This window comes from Babylonia areolata, chromosome 3 (genome assembly GCF_041734735.1).
Source record: "Babylonia areolata isolate BAREFJ2019XMU chromosome 3, ASM4173473v1, whole genome shotgun sequence".
In the NCBI taxonomy this organism is placed as follows: domain Eukaryota; kingdom Metazoa; phylum Mollusca; class Gastropoda; order Neogastropoda; family Buccinidae; genus Babylonia; species Babylonia areolata.
The window spans coordinates 48,219,969-48,234,968 of NC_134878.1; the positions used below are offsets into that span (position 1 = coordinate 48,219,969).

General features: G+C 45.3%; 1 protein-coding gene across 1 annotated transcript in view; it reads right to left on the reverse strand.

Moving 5' to 3' along the window:
- LOC143280042 (pancreatic lipase-related protein 2-like) overlaps positions 1-14,744 on the reverse strand; it is a 20,817-nt gene extending 6,073 nt beyond the window's left edge. The window contains exons 1-4 of the mRNA XM_076584517.1: positions 14,538-14,744; positions 12,303-12,492; positions 10,823-10,964; positions 1,561-1,792 (exon numbers count right to left, since the gene is read on the reverse strand). Of these exons, the coding sequence (XP_076440632.1) occupies positions 1,561-1,792; positions 10,823-10,964; positions 12,303-12,492; positions 14,538-14,607 (634 nt within the window). The 5' untranslated portion in view covers positions 14,608-14,744. The remainder of the gene's footprint in view (positions 1-1,560; positions 1,793-10,822; positions 10,965-12,302; positions 12,493-14,537) is intronic.
- Positions 14,745-15,000: the final 256 nt, after the last annotated feature.

Genomic DNA, 15,000 nt, shown 5'->3' on the forward strand with positions numbered 1-15,000 from the left:
GGGGGGGGGAAGAAGTGGAGTGGAGTGGGGGACAGTATTTTGGAAAAAGGTTGGGAGAGCTGAGTGCAGGGAATTGACAAAGCGACCGACTGATGGAGATCGTTCCAGGTGTAGGACCTACACGTAGGATCCACTGAGAGGCAGAGAAAGAGCAGCGGTGTGTTTCAGTGATTGGGCCATCGCAGAAACAGAGCGGATCTGAAGCTGATCATAGACAAAAAAAAAAAGAAAAAAAAAGAAACCCCCCCCCCCCCTCCCCCCCCCCCCCACACACACACCCGTTCCCAAAAAGGGCCACAACAATAAAGAGTTGAAAGGGAATCATGGCGTCTTGTTCGTGGAAATGGAGACGGAAATGACTGGAAAAAAAGAAGGCATTTACCATGCGCGGGTGTGCACAAGCACGTTTCATCTCACTATAGAATGATGTCTGAGGAAAGGTGTTGCGGCAAGCAAACGATACATTAAATTCAACTACAAACCCCGCCAGATAATTAACCAAACAACTTAGGTATATACCAACAACTAACCCAACATATATGGTGCAGAATTAAACCAAACCAAACCACTTCAACCAGTTTACCGAGCCACTAGCCAACCAACTAAACCAACAAACATGGTTCAGTGAGGTCAGAAGAGGTCAAACGAAAAGAAGACTGAAGACTTAACCCATAGGAACCAAGAAGAACCTGAAAGGCATCAACTCCGACGAAAGAGCAGAAGAGAGAGAGAGAGAGAGAGAGAGAGAGAGAGAGAGAACAAAGGCGAATACTTGCAAACACTGACAATAAGCATCTCTCAATCACAAAACAACAAACAACAAAGACAGATTGAATTCATCTCCGATGAACAAAACTTAGACGTCTGATCCATTTTAGAACATACAAAAAGAAAAGAAACCCCATTGAAGGGATCTTCTTCTTCTTCTTCTTCTGTGTTCGTGAGCTGCAACTCCCACGTTCACTCGTATGTACACGAGTGGGATTTTACGTGTATGACCGTTTTTACCCCGCCATGTAGGCAGCCATACTCCGCTTTCGTGGGGATTTAAGGGATCAAATCAGCTGACAACCAATGTAAACCAACCCACCAACAGACCCAGCAACTGCACAACCAAGTCACCAGTCAAACAGCCATCAAACCAACGAATCCAGCAAACAAATAGCTCAAGCAATCATTCAACCATTTGCACAAACAACCGGATGGTTCGAATTGTGTACTTTTGTTTCACAAAGAGTAACCGTACTTGCTGTTCCTTGTTTAATATTTCTCAGTTCTCTCCGCCTCACTCACTAGTCATGTTCCCAATCACCAAATTAAACTGAGTGACTTACTATAAAACCAGTCTCGTCCATCTATCCCATGTCATTATTTATCCCACCCCGGCACCCACTGAGGCAAACATTTTTACACATAACAAACCGGCAATATCATTACATGCTTTATTAAATGTGAACAATCTTTATTGACAAAAATTATTATGAATGCGATATCTAATGAGGCTATCAATCTAAGGAACATACAAGTAACACACACACACGTACACACACATTGATTTACCAGTGATCCTTGCGATCTGTCCACGCAGAATTCTGCCAGCATGGCCGGCCACGTGAGCGCCCAGACTGTGGCCAATCAAATGAAAGCGGCGAAGCGACACCCCTTTCTGTTGGCCAATCAGCCTGACGAGGCGGGCAAGCTCCGCCCCCACCACGCGGGTATTGGCCACTGCCTGGGCGTATGGGAAGCCGGCTCCTGCCCCCCAGCTCACAGTGATGACGTTGACGTTTTCCTGGAGACAGAATAATCAGATTTCGGTTTTCTTGGAGGTGTCAGGGCGTGCAGACAGATCCATACACGCTACACCACATCTACTGTATTAGAAAGAAAAAAGAAACAGAACAAAAAACAAAACTAAGGGGGCTTAGTAGGTGGTGTCCTAAGTACGTTAAAACAGAACAGGCACCACTGAACACCACCGAAGTGACTCTGCAACAGTGCAGGGTCTCCTCTGGTGTGTGGCCTCCTGGCGACCTAACATCGATGGTTCCCTGTGGACTGCCGACGCTGGAACTGCGACGGACGAACCCGGGTGTGGCCGTGTATGGGGGAATCTAAATGAGCGGCGTGGGAGTAATGCCACTGAAACGGTGCAGATGATGGGGCAGCAAAAAAAACAATAAAAAAACAAAACAAAAAAAAAAAAAAAACAAAAAAACCCCTCAAAACTCAAAAAAAACAAATAGACGATGACCTTCGCGTAAACCCAAACCTCTGATCGGGCCCTGTGTGAAATAAATAAGTAAATAAAATAAAATAAATGTGACCAAGCGCGCTATGCTTGCTCCAACACTATTCACGCACAAGCCACAGCAGACGACAGTTTTCCCTCATAACCCGCCACAGAATGTGTGACGTCACTCTGCTTACATCATTTTGTCCTGGCCAGACCACCTGCTGACTGCTCGACCAGTGTCGCGTCGCGATACGTCATTGGCTGAGAGCAAACTTGTGTTTCTGTTCCACAGTATTTAATTAATAGCTCTTTTGTCAGATCAGTAAACTACTAGTATTATATACTGGCAGAATCGTCTTAATTCCATCTTTAAATCTATTCCATTTATGTTTACCTACGTGAAACTGATTTAACGCAGTTTGTAATTTTCAGCGACGAGCTCGTTAAAACTGACCCTGTTCAGGTGACTTAAATTAAGATTATAAATTCATCTTAAATAATCAACACTTCATTTTACACTCATTATAAAGTAGGCGTTCAGCTCTTTCTTTTGCAACTTATCCGATGCAAATCGGTTCAGGAATCATTCAGAAATCTGTTACTGAACACCTTGTAACAAGCACAGTTCTCATCAGATTTCTCTTGGATTAATTGTTTCAATCACTTTAACTGAACCATTCAAATGTATTAGGAATGTCATTTGATGTCAGTGTTTGGTCTTCACACATTTGCATTATGTTGTTGCGTATCCCAAACCCGAGTGAATAGTCTTTCCATGTGATATGTATACATGCGCTTTATTATTCACTTGTGCAGACATGTTGTGCTAATGACATTTGTTTGTGTCATTCCAGGCACTGTCTTCTCTTAGACTAGTTCTCTTCTAGTCTTCTTCTCTTTTTATCTTCTCTTCTCTTCTATTCTTTTCTCTTAGGTTTTCTTCTCATCTAATATTGTAAATAAAACAATAGAAAAACCCATTTGTGACTGGCCTCTATATGTTCCTGGCCTGTGCGTGGGATCTTGTCTATCCTTTCATTCAATCAATCATTTAGTTAAGTCTTTTGTGCCGTACCCTTCAGTAACCACTCGGAGCACGGCTACAAAAGTGGCGTCGCCGACAGGATTTTGATCCTTTAGAATATTCTTACGACAGGATAAAGATCCATTATAAAATAGTCCAATTATTCCCTTTAAGGTTTCAATTATTTTATCCAAATTCAATCCATCCCAAAACCACAGCCCTTGACCACCAAGTGTACCTTGTTACAACTTGGTGCTGTGAGCAAGGATGTGCTAGTTCTCTATATCTCTTAATAAATCAAAGCTCATAGCCAAGCAATCTCTATTACATACTTGGCACTGTGAGCTAGGATCGTACAGGGACAAGAGGTTGTACTAACAGTCACATAGGGATAGTTAGACATAGGAGAAGAGAGAAGACAGTGCAGCAGGTACATCAAGTCCACGAGAAGAGTCGTCGCCCCATCAAGATGGCTTCATCCGACTTCCTGCCCAAACTCCCGACACTATCCGGAGAGGAAACCGGCAGTGAAGTCGACGACTTCGTCCAGGAGGCCAGACTGATTCTCCAGCTACAGCCCCTGGATGATGCGACAGCCTCTCTCTGGCTGATCTCAGCCCTTGCCGGCAGAGCTCGCCAGCAGATCGTCAGGCTGCCAGCGACTGACGTGGACACCCCAGCCAAGATCCTTGCGGTTCTTGATGAGAACTGGGGAGATCAGCGAGATGCCACAGAGCTTGCCACCACCTTCTTCAACAGGCAGCAGCAGCCCAAGGAGACGGTGACCGACTACGCATCACATCTTCGGTACCTATGGACCAAGGTCAACAGGGCTGAAGATGGGATCATACAAGTGCCAGCAACCATCCTCCGCGACGCCTTCGCCAGAGGTCTCCAGCCAGCTGCACTCAGGCGCAATGTCAGGCGCTACATCCGTGACCACCCTGACACCACCTTCGAGGCAGCAAAGAAGGAGGCCCTGCGATGGCTGAGGGAGGACAACCACACCTACAACACCTGCCCCGGCGTAGACAACACCACTGTTGTCCGCCTGGAAGCCCAGCTGGCCACACTTGCAGCTGAGAACACCAGCCTGCGACGTCAGCTGCAGTCCCCCAAGCCAGAACACCGCCCACATCCTCAACGCTGTGCTGCTGACCGTACCCCACACCCTCCACGCTGTGTCTGGTGTGAGAGGCCCGGTCACACCGAGCACCAGTGTCGCCACAAGCGACGCTACCAGGCCAGGCGACAGAATGCTGACCACCAGCCTGCAGTTCCAGCCCACAACCAGTGTGTCGCTCCTACACACACTGAGCAACCTGGACCAACACCAACTCCAGCTCCAAACCAGAGACGCAGGAGACGCAGACGACGGAGGCACCACAGCATCACACCTGATGCTGTCGTCCCGCACTTGTCCCCACCTGTCATCAGCCCCGCACCGCAGAGGTCCAGCCAACAACCACCCTCTGTCACGCCTACAGACCCGGTCTCACTGCACCACCAGGGCGACAAAGTGACTGACACTGACACTGACAGTGACAGTGGTATGTGGCTGACCAGGCCCATGCCAAGACCCAGGACACCAACCCAGCGAGTTGCACCAGAGCCGCCTCCACTACCACCAGATCCTGCACCGAGACGGTCTATACGACTGGCAACCATGACTCCACTAACAGTGTTTTGAGACTGGTCTTTTGCAGCAGAGACAGTCATGATGCCAATACTCATGCTTGTTTATGTTTTTTATTCTCACTAAGCTGAGGCAATGCTGATTTTGTTTTTCATATCATTCCTGTTCATGTTGTAATTTTGTTTTCATTTCAAATATTTCTGCATAATTCATGTTTTATGGGTTTTTTTTATTCTTCTTGCTTAGTTAACCTGTGATCTAGCTTGTCACAAGGTCTTAGCAATGCAAAGTATGTCTATGAACATGCCCACATAATTCATGTTTATAATCTATGCTTTTATACATGTATGCCTGTTTATATGCGCGTCTGACAGTGATATGATAGATAGACTGATAGGCACATAAATGAATGCTTTCCATCTTCATAGTGTATTTACCAAATTGGGACCCCTTCTCTATAGCAAACTCTTCAAAGTTAAGTTAGGATGCATTCGACTAAGTCCAAACTCTTAACTTAACCTGGCTAAAGCCACTTTGAATATAGAAGTAGGGTGTTGTTCCTAAGAAGGTTGCCGTCATTTCACATTCACTTAGCTATCAGTTATCAGCAAAATTATCTCCCTTACCTGCCCAATAATTCTTGTTTGATGCTCAGCTAAGTCTGCTCACAAGAATTACTTTTAATTAACCATCGCGGACGATGGTTTTCAAAAGATGGGGGGAGGTGTGACCAAGCGCGCTATGCTTGCTCCAACACTATTCACGCACAAGCCACAGCAGACGACAGTTTTCCCTCATAACCCTGCCACAGAATGTGTGACGTCACTCTGCTTACATCATTTTGTCCTGGCCAGACCACCTGCTGACTGCTCGACCAGTGTCGCGTCGCGATACGTCATTGGCTGAGAGCAAACTTGTGTTTCTGTTCCACAGTATTTAATTAATAGCTCTTTTGTCAGATCAGTAAACTACTAGTATTATATACTGGCAGAATCGTCTTAATTCCATCTTTAAATCTATTCCATTTATGTTTACCTACGTGAAACTGATTTAACGCAGTTTGTAATTTTCAGCGACGAGCTCGTTAAAACTGACCCTGTTCAGGTGACTTAAATTAAGATTATAAATTCATCTTAAATAATCAACACTTCATTTTACACTCATTATAAAGTAGGCGTTCAGCTCTTTCTTTTGCAACTTATCCGATGCAAATCGGTTCAGGAATCATTCAGAAATCTGTTACTGAACACCTTGTAACAAGCACAGTTCTCATCAGATTTCTTCAGATTAGTGACGATCTGGTTTGCAGCCCACGTGATTGTCTTTGTAGTTCGCCTAATTTGTATAAATTGGCTGAGCGGGTGATGAGTGGTCACTTCCACACCCGAGCCAGCCGCGGCCAGCACCTGCTCTCTTTGTCTCTTGCTGTGTCGCGGGCAGTGTGTCGTGTGTGTCCCCACAACAGCTGACACCTCGCTACGTATCGCTGTAAGTACTAGTGTGTAGAATGTGTTGATTTGTAAATTGTATTATTCGACACAGTACTTGTGTTCATATGAGTATGTTCAGTTATTGCTTTGTTCAGTTAATGCTTTGTTCAGTTATTGCTTTGACATGTTAGTCACAGCTCGGCTATGATTGATCTAGAAAATTGCCATGTCGTCATATGCTCGTAGCGGTGTTCCATTTGATTCTTAACGTCACAGTCAGTGACGTCTCTGGACACTAGTGTTTGTTCCAGAATGTTCTAGTGAGTGCGTAAAGTTCATTCACCACTTAATGGTTAAACCATGATGGTGCTTCACTTACTATCTGGTCTATCAGTTTGCCAGTATTATGTCTGAGCCACTGATTCTCTATCTTGTTTATTATTCATGTATTATTTTACATGCTGATATCAATTGTACTGCTACAGTGTGCTCAGTACTCTAAGAGGTGTGTAGTATTCTGCTGTTGTGATTACAAGATAGTGTTGGATTAATTGTTTCAATCACTTTAACTGAGCCATTCAAATGTATTAGGAATGTCATTTGATGTCAGTGTTTGGTCTTCACACATTTGCATTATGTTGTTGCGTATCCCAAGGGTCCGTCCTAGGTCCTGTTCTTTTCGTGCTGTATGCGGCTCCTGTGTCGGATGTCATCAGTCATCATGCGATGTCGCATGAGAGCTTTGCTGATGACACACAACTTTATCAGTCGGCTTCCATAGCTGAATTTGATGCACTGGTGACTCAAACACAGGAGTGCATTGCTGGCCTAAAGGACTGGATGACTCTCAACAAGCTGCAATTAAATGATGATAAGACTGAATTGATGATAACCTGTCCAAAGAAGTTTCGTCAACATCCTTCCTTTCCTGACTCTGTTCTGATCAATAGCACACCTGTTTCACTTTCTCCCTCTGTTCGCAGTCTTGGTGTAATCCTGGACCAGTCTCTTTCCTTCCAACAGCACATTTCGAATATCTGTAAAGTTGCCTATTTGGAACTGCGTAGAATCAGCTCTATCCGCCACTATCTCTCAACCGATGCAACCAAGACACTTGTATGCTCTCTGGTTCTCTCAAAATTGGATTACTGCAACTCTCTTTTGGCCGGCCTTCCCAAATACCTGTTAGACAGACTCCAACGAATTCAGAATAACGCTGCCAGACTCATTTGCAGAGCTTCTAAATTTGACCATGTTTCTCCTCTCCTTCAGTCTCTCCACTGGTTGCCTGTTTCTGATCGAATAGACTATAAGCTATCCACTCTGACCTTTTCTGCAGTCAACGGATCTGGCCCCAAGTATCTTTCTGAACTCATCCATATCTATACCCCGTCTCGCCAGCTCCGTTCTTCCTCTGATACTCGACTTCTCAGGATACCTCACGTCAGAAGTAAGACCTATGGACACAGATCGTTTTCTTTTCAATCGCCAAAGACGTGGAACAAGCTCCCTGATAACCTCCGTCATTCTGATTCCCTCGCATCTTTTAAATCTCGTCTCAAAACTCACCTTTTCCCTCAGCAATAAGTTCAATTGTGGCAGGTCCACAACTACATGCATGTATATGAATGTGTATTGTGTGCGCGTGTGTTTATGTAAGTTTGTGCCTGCCTATGTGTGCGTATTTGTTAGGGTAGCTGTTAGATACACATGTATGTTAAAATGTATGTATGCAGTGTGTGTGTGTGTGCGTGCGTGCGTGCGTGTGTGTGTGCGCGTGCGTGCGTGCGTGTGTGTGTGTGTGTGTGTGGTCACATTTTGGTGTGCGCATGTAACATAGATATAATGTTTTATGTTATCAAAAGCGTTTTTGTAAAGCACCTAGAGCAGATTTCTGGATAGTGTGCTATATAAGTATCCATTATTATTATTATTATTATTATTATTATTATTATCCCAAACCCGAGTGAATAGTCTTTCCATGTGATATGTATACATGCGCTTTATTATTCACTTGTGCAGACATGTTGTGCTAATGACATTTGTTTGTGTCATTCCAGGCACTGTCTTCTCTTAGACTAGTTCTCTTCTAGTCTTCTTCTCTTTTTATCTTCTCTTCTCTTCTATTCTCTTCTCTTTGGTTTTCTTCTCATCTAATATTGTAAATAAAACAATAGAAAAACCCATTTGTGACTGGCCTCTATATGTTCCTGGCCTGTGTGTGGGATCTTGTCTATCCTTTCATTCAATCAATCATTTAGTTAAGTCTTTTGTGCCGTACCCTTCAGTAACCACTCGGAGCACGGCTACATAAAAATTAAGAGAAAGAGTCTCGGCTTTATCCTGGTGGGCAGCCTGTGCAAATGACCCCGAGTTTGTGAGGCGCTTAGACCTGGTCTCGAACCGAGGACAGGCGCAGTATAAGTATCCATATCAAATAGAATCAAATCAAAGAGTGGAGTGGTGATCAGTCTCCGAAAAGAAGACGGAACGAGAACAACTTCAGACCAGGAGTAAGCAGAAGTAATGAATGTCTTCTTTCAGAGCGTGTTCACAGGGGAAGGAGGACAGCTGCCAGACCTACCAAAGTATGAATACCATACGGAGTTGAAAGACTGAAATTCCCATCGACAAAGTCGAAAAAAACACTCTCAGAACTGCAAACCAGGAAAGCATCAGGACCTGATGGATTGTGTCTAATAGTTCTCTCGAATACATCTGACGTTCTGGCACTGCCAGTGGCAATATAGTTCAGGAAGTCACTGAATAAAGGGAAGATCTGAGAATATTGGCGCCAGGCTCAGCTTATACCCACTTTCAAGAAAGGCAGTAAACTTTCCGCGACCAACTACAGACCAGTAAGTGAGACTTGCATCCTGTGTAAGGTGATGGAGTCGTTTGTCCGAGAACAGATTATCGGCCATATGCAGGAGAACGATCATTTCAGCAAAGAACAGCATGGGTTTATACATGGCAGTTTATGTACAACGCAACTGCTGGACGTGATGGGTATTTGAACAAAGATCTTGGATAATGGGGGTTCAGTAGGCATCATCTATGATGGATTTCCAAAGAACTTTCCACAGTGTGTCCCATCGGAGAGTTCTCCTGAAAACAGAAACATATGGGATCACGGGATAAAGTACTGCTCTGGGTCCAGGATTACCTTACAGATCAACAGCAAAGCGTTATCATCAATGGAGCTGAACAAAAAGTAATGCATTCCAAAGGGGGGAAAGCTCAGATACAAAAAAATGATAACTTACAGTCTGACCTGTAAATCCAATCTTACTATGTCAGTGAGGTGACAGCCTAGCATGCTCGTCCACTGGCAGCCAAAGGAGTTTTAAAGGTGGAGAGTTTTGTCAGTCTGATGTCCTGACTTGTAGTTTTCGAGTCCTCTTAGAATGTACATGCATGCGCAAGATCAAACACACACGTTAAGGATCCCGTGATTGTCCCTTCTCAGAGCTGATTGGGTGGTGGAAACATGAATATCAGTATGCCTCAGCTACAACAAGAATCGTAACGCCAGGTTGATATTGGTCATTTGACTTGAAGAGGAAAACGACGCCATCTCACACACCAAATGCTATCATTGAAACCACCTCATCCTTCACCACACGCGCCACCACCACCACTACCTCATCCACTCCAAAGGTTAAAGATCCCATAACCTTTCAACGGCCATGGAGGCGCTGAATTCATATCTGACACTGTCCAGCGTTTGGCACAGGGAGGCGGGGCCCGATCCTCTCCTTCCACTGTTTTGATCTTCATCAACAGAAGTCAGGTACCTACCTATTCACACCTGGGTGGAGTGAGGGAAATCGGCGTGGAGCGCCTTTGCCAAGGACATAACACCATGCCAAAACGGGGCATGGAACCCTGATCACTGGCGGACACTGGATCAGAAGTCTAAAGCCTGATTCTGCCACAGTGCCTCTGAGTCCTCATTCATTGTATAATGTAATGCATGATAGTCAGTCGTGTCCGACTGTGACCATCAGAACAGCAGAAGAGGCAACTGTTATCCCAACCATCTGAGCTAGAATTTGATTATAGTGGGAATTGTCTTGCCCAAGTTACATCCCCACTCTCTGGGCCAAGAGGGTTTTAGGACAGTCGGTGTTGGGATGGTTCCCCAAGGCAAACTAGCCCCAGAGACTGCAGCACTGAGAGCCAGTGCAATCTTGCCTCCTAGCCTGAGAGTCATAGTCCTTCACAAAAGACTAAGCTGCAAATGACTTCCTATTGTAATGGAGAAACCATTGATCATACAGCTCCCAATTTGCTGTTGGGCCAACTTAAGCTTATGACAACCTGTGATTTAAGCTGAGCGTTGGGCCTTATCCATTGCTGTCGATGTCACACAAACCATCACACATACCACCACCTCTGACCACACCATGACCATCACCACCACCACCACCATACTGCTACATCAACGTGACCAATTCTGCATGACACAAGAGCTGACAATCAACGAAACTGACGTGTTCCAGCAGCGAGTGGGTCATCTCCAGGACCCAGGGGCTGCGGTCGTTCTGCAGGAAGCCGTGGATCAGGACCTTGACCGGCAGCTGACGGCTGAAGGCCGGCCCTCCCACGTCCACCTGGCCTCCACTGGTCCTGGCGCTGTGAGACAGGGTGGACAGACAGACACACAGTGAAAAGAAAGAAAGGGGTATGGGTATAGAAAAGGGAGACAGGTAGACAGACAAACAGATAGGTCATGGCGCTGCCAGACTGACGAGGTGGACAGACATACACCCAACACAGAAGGAAAGGGTGTGGGAGTAGAAATGGGAGATAGATAGAGTGGTTTATAGATAGATAGATAGATAGATAGATAGATAGATAGATAGATACATAGATATATAAGCACATACGTAGAAATATAGATCAGTAGAGAGAGACAGACAGACAGACAGACAGACATGTAGTCAGATAGACAGACAGATAGATAGATAGATAAGCAGATAAGTAGATAGATCAAGCGAGAGACAGAGAGACAGACAGACAGAGGAAGAGGCAGAGACAGAGTGATGGAGAAAACGGTAAGGACATAAAAAAAGAAACAAAAAAGGAAGAAGAAGATGAGAGAGACAGAGACAGAGTCAGAGAGACAGAGAGAGACACAGAGAGAGAGAGAGAGAGACAGAGACAGGCAGACAGACAGACATAGACAGACAAAGAGTTCTAGAGAAAACGGAAATGGCATTAAGAAAGAAATAGAAAGGGAGAAAGAAAAAAAGGGCGTATCAATAACAAAGACACAGTCATGGGAGGTCCATTTAGGTGTTGCCATGATTTCTTCCAAACGTTGTTGTTGTTGTTGGGTTTTTTTGTGTTTTTTTTGGTCTTCATCGCAAGCATGTGGTGTCATTCTGTTTTACATTTAGCCAGGTTGTTCCACTGGTTAGCCAGTTAGGCGAGGTAAATCGGTTTTTTTTTTCTTTCTATCGCATGTTGTGAATAAACAAAATATAGAATTAAACACAAGGCGACGGGCGCCGAGCGGTTAAAGCGTTGGACTTTCAATCTGAGGGTCCCGGGTTCGAATCACGGGTAACGGCGCCTGGTGGGTAAAGGGTGGAGATTTTTACGATCTCCCAGGTCAACATAATTATGTGCAAACCTGCTAGTGCCTGAACCCCCTTCGTGTGTATACGCAAGCAGAAGATCGAATACTCACGTTAAAGATCCTGTAACCCATGTCAGCGTTCGGTGGGTTATGGAAACAAGAACATACCAAGCATGCACACCCCCGAAAACGGAGTATGGCTGCCTACATGGCGGGGTAAAAACGGTCATACATGCAAAAGCCCACTCGTGTAATATACGAGTGAACGTGGGCTCAAGTTGCAGCCCACGGACGAAGAAGAAGAAGAAGAAGAACGCAAGTGAAAAGAATGAAAGAAAGAAACAAACAAACAAAAAAGAGCTACCTAGCTAGTCAACTGATCAGCTCACCTAAGCGGCTGCCCATTGTGAGGGTTGGCCCGAGTGAAGAGATGAAAGGTGGTGTCCACAAAGTCGGGGTTCTGCGGAAGCTCATAGGTATTGTTGAAGGGAAAATCCCGTGTGAAGCAGCCCAGACCTTCGTAGAACACTCCGCGACAGTCGCCGTTCACGTTCACAGCAACTTCACCTTGACTTAGTGCTGCACAGAGATACCAACTGTCTCAGAAGTAGTGGTGAGTAAGAGTTGAATCTGAGACCTTAGTATGATAGTCGTGTCCGACGAAGACCAGTAGAACAGCAGAGGAAGCAACTGCTGTCCCAACTGTCTGGGTTTGAATTTGAGTATGGTGAAGAATGCCAGTTTTACCCAGGTTTCTTCCCCTCTCTTTCTCGGGCAAGTCGGTTTTAGGACAGTCGACGTTGGGATGGTCCCCTAAGGCCAACTAACCCCCAAGACTGCAGCACTGACTTGAGAGTTAGTGCAGTAGAGTACTGTCCTTCACAAAAGACTGAGCTGTGAATGAATTCCCAATACAGTTGAGAAAGCATTGAGTCAAACCTCTCGCTTTGGTGTTGGCCCAGCTGTGAGTTTATGTCAGTCTCTGATATTAGCCGCGCGAGCCGAGGAAAGTAAACCAAAAACCCAGGCGTTGGTTTCACGTTAATTACCTACTGGCTGACTTGGCTGACGGTTAAGTTATACAGGGCGTAGGTTCAGTTCGGTGAGTTGCTTTCTTTGGGTGGAGGACTGAATTGGGTCATAAGTACAGGATCAGTGTATATATGTATATATATATATGAAGTGATGTGAGCTCGTGTGTGTGTGTGTGTGTGTGTGTAAGGTGGCAGAATGGTCATGACCCATAATACAGTGTCCGTGAGGGTCTGGGTTCGATTCCCACTCAAGGTCTCGCCGTTTCTCCCACGGCGTTTGACTGGAAAATCAAAATGAGAGTCGACTGAATCATTCGGATCAGATGCCTAACGGAAGTCCCGGTGTACTGATGCAGCACTCACTCAGCGCACTGACAAGATTCTTTGGCAACGTAAATATTGACTTTTGGGAAAATTCTGAAAAAGAAAACCACGTGACTCTGTTAAGAACACAAATTGTATGTGCATGCACTCAAGGCTTGAATACACGCGTTGGGTTATGCTGCTGGTCAGCGTGAAATGGATTCCTTGAGAGAACTGAAACACTCTCTCTCTCTCTCTCCCTCTCTCTCTCTCTCTCTCTCTCTCTCTCTCTCTCTGTGTGTGTGTGTGTGTGTGTGTGTGTGTGTGTGACAGTGCGTGAGAGTGCCGGTGACCGCGGGCACTCGGAGAAAGACAGACACACAGAGAGACAGAAGGGAGGGGGGTGATATATGTGTGCATTTTACAATCAACTACATCAACACTAGCAGCAACAACACCAATGATAAAAATAATAATAATAATAATAGCAACAGGAAGAATAAAGATAGTTGTCATCACCATCAACACCTTCATCAAGTTGTTAATCAGAATGATCCAGTCTCAGAGCAAACTTTACTGATGCTCCATCCGCTCCCTCCTCCCTTCAGTTCCGTCCCCTCCAATCTTTCACCACAAACCTGGATGTCCGTCTGTGGTCATAAATTACAACAGTACATCTGATGATTATACATGGTGATGATGATGATGGTATTTATATAGCGCTCAGTGAATCTTGTGCAGAGACAAATCTAAGCGCTTTCACACCACCCATCAGTTCACACGCATGCATAACTCTAAAACTGAAGAAACCGAAGACAAGGAAGAGGTAGGGGAGGGAGGCTATCTTGTGAAGAGGTGGGTTTTAAGGCCAGACTTGAAATACACAAACAACAACAATTGAACAACAGCAAAAACCTATGCAAACAGAACACGGGTACTGACAGAGTGGGGGGGGGGGGGGGAGGCTTGGAGGATGGGGGGGGGGGGGGGGGGGGGGGGGGGGGCGGGAGACAAAGACTCAGGGACAGAAGCAGAGACAAATCAAGACAAGACAAGACAAAACAAAACAAGACAAGACAAAACAAGACAAGACAAGACAAATTCTTTTTTTATTTAATTTTTTTTTCTTTTTCAAGGGCAATAGATAAGCAACGTACATGGTTCTTTTTTTCCCCTTCCTTTATCTAAACATCCAGAGACAGAAAGACAGACGGTCAGCAGACAGACAGACGGAGTAGAGAACAAGGTAAGCTAAAAAAAAAAAAAAAAAAAAAAAAAAAATCTTACTTGTGGAAAACGCGGACAGGACAACAAACACAGCGAGGAAAGCCGCTCCCATGGCAGTCGATGTGAACATTTCTGCGAGTACCTCACAGTCTGCCCTTTGGCCCTCACTGCACACAGACCACACAGCCCTCCCCCTCCTCCTATCCACCCCACCCACACCCTCCTGTTGTCAATTTACCCCCCGGACAGTTTCCGCAACGTTTCCTCGACGATTTTTCTACCCCTTCCTTCCCCTTGACTTGTTTAACACATTTACATCACTTCCTCTAGCCAAGGAACCAAACCGACTTGGCCGATTCTGGAGTTTACCTGCTTGCAGCACTGGAGTGACAGAGTCTTGATCGTATGGTTTTTGGTAATTTTCCCTCCCCCCCCACCCCGCAAGAATTGATTGACGCATACCGCATACCGTCTACAGTGTTAAAGAAAGATGCTGTTCGGAGGCAAAGAAACGTGTGGATTT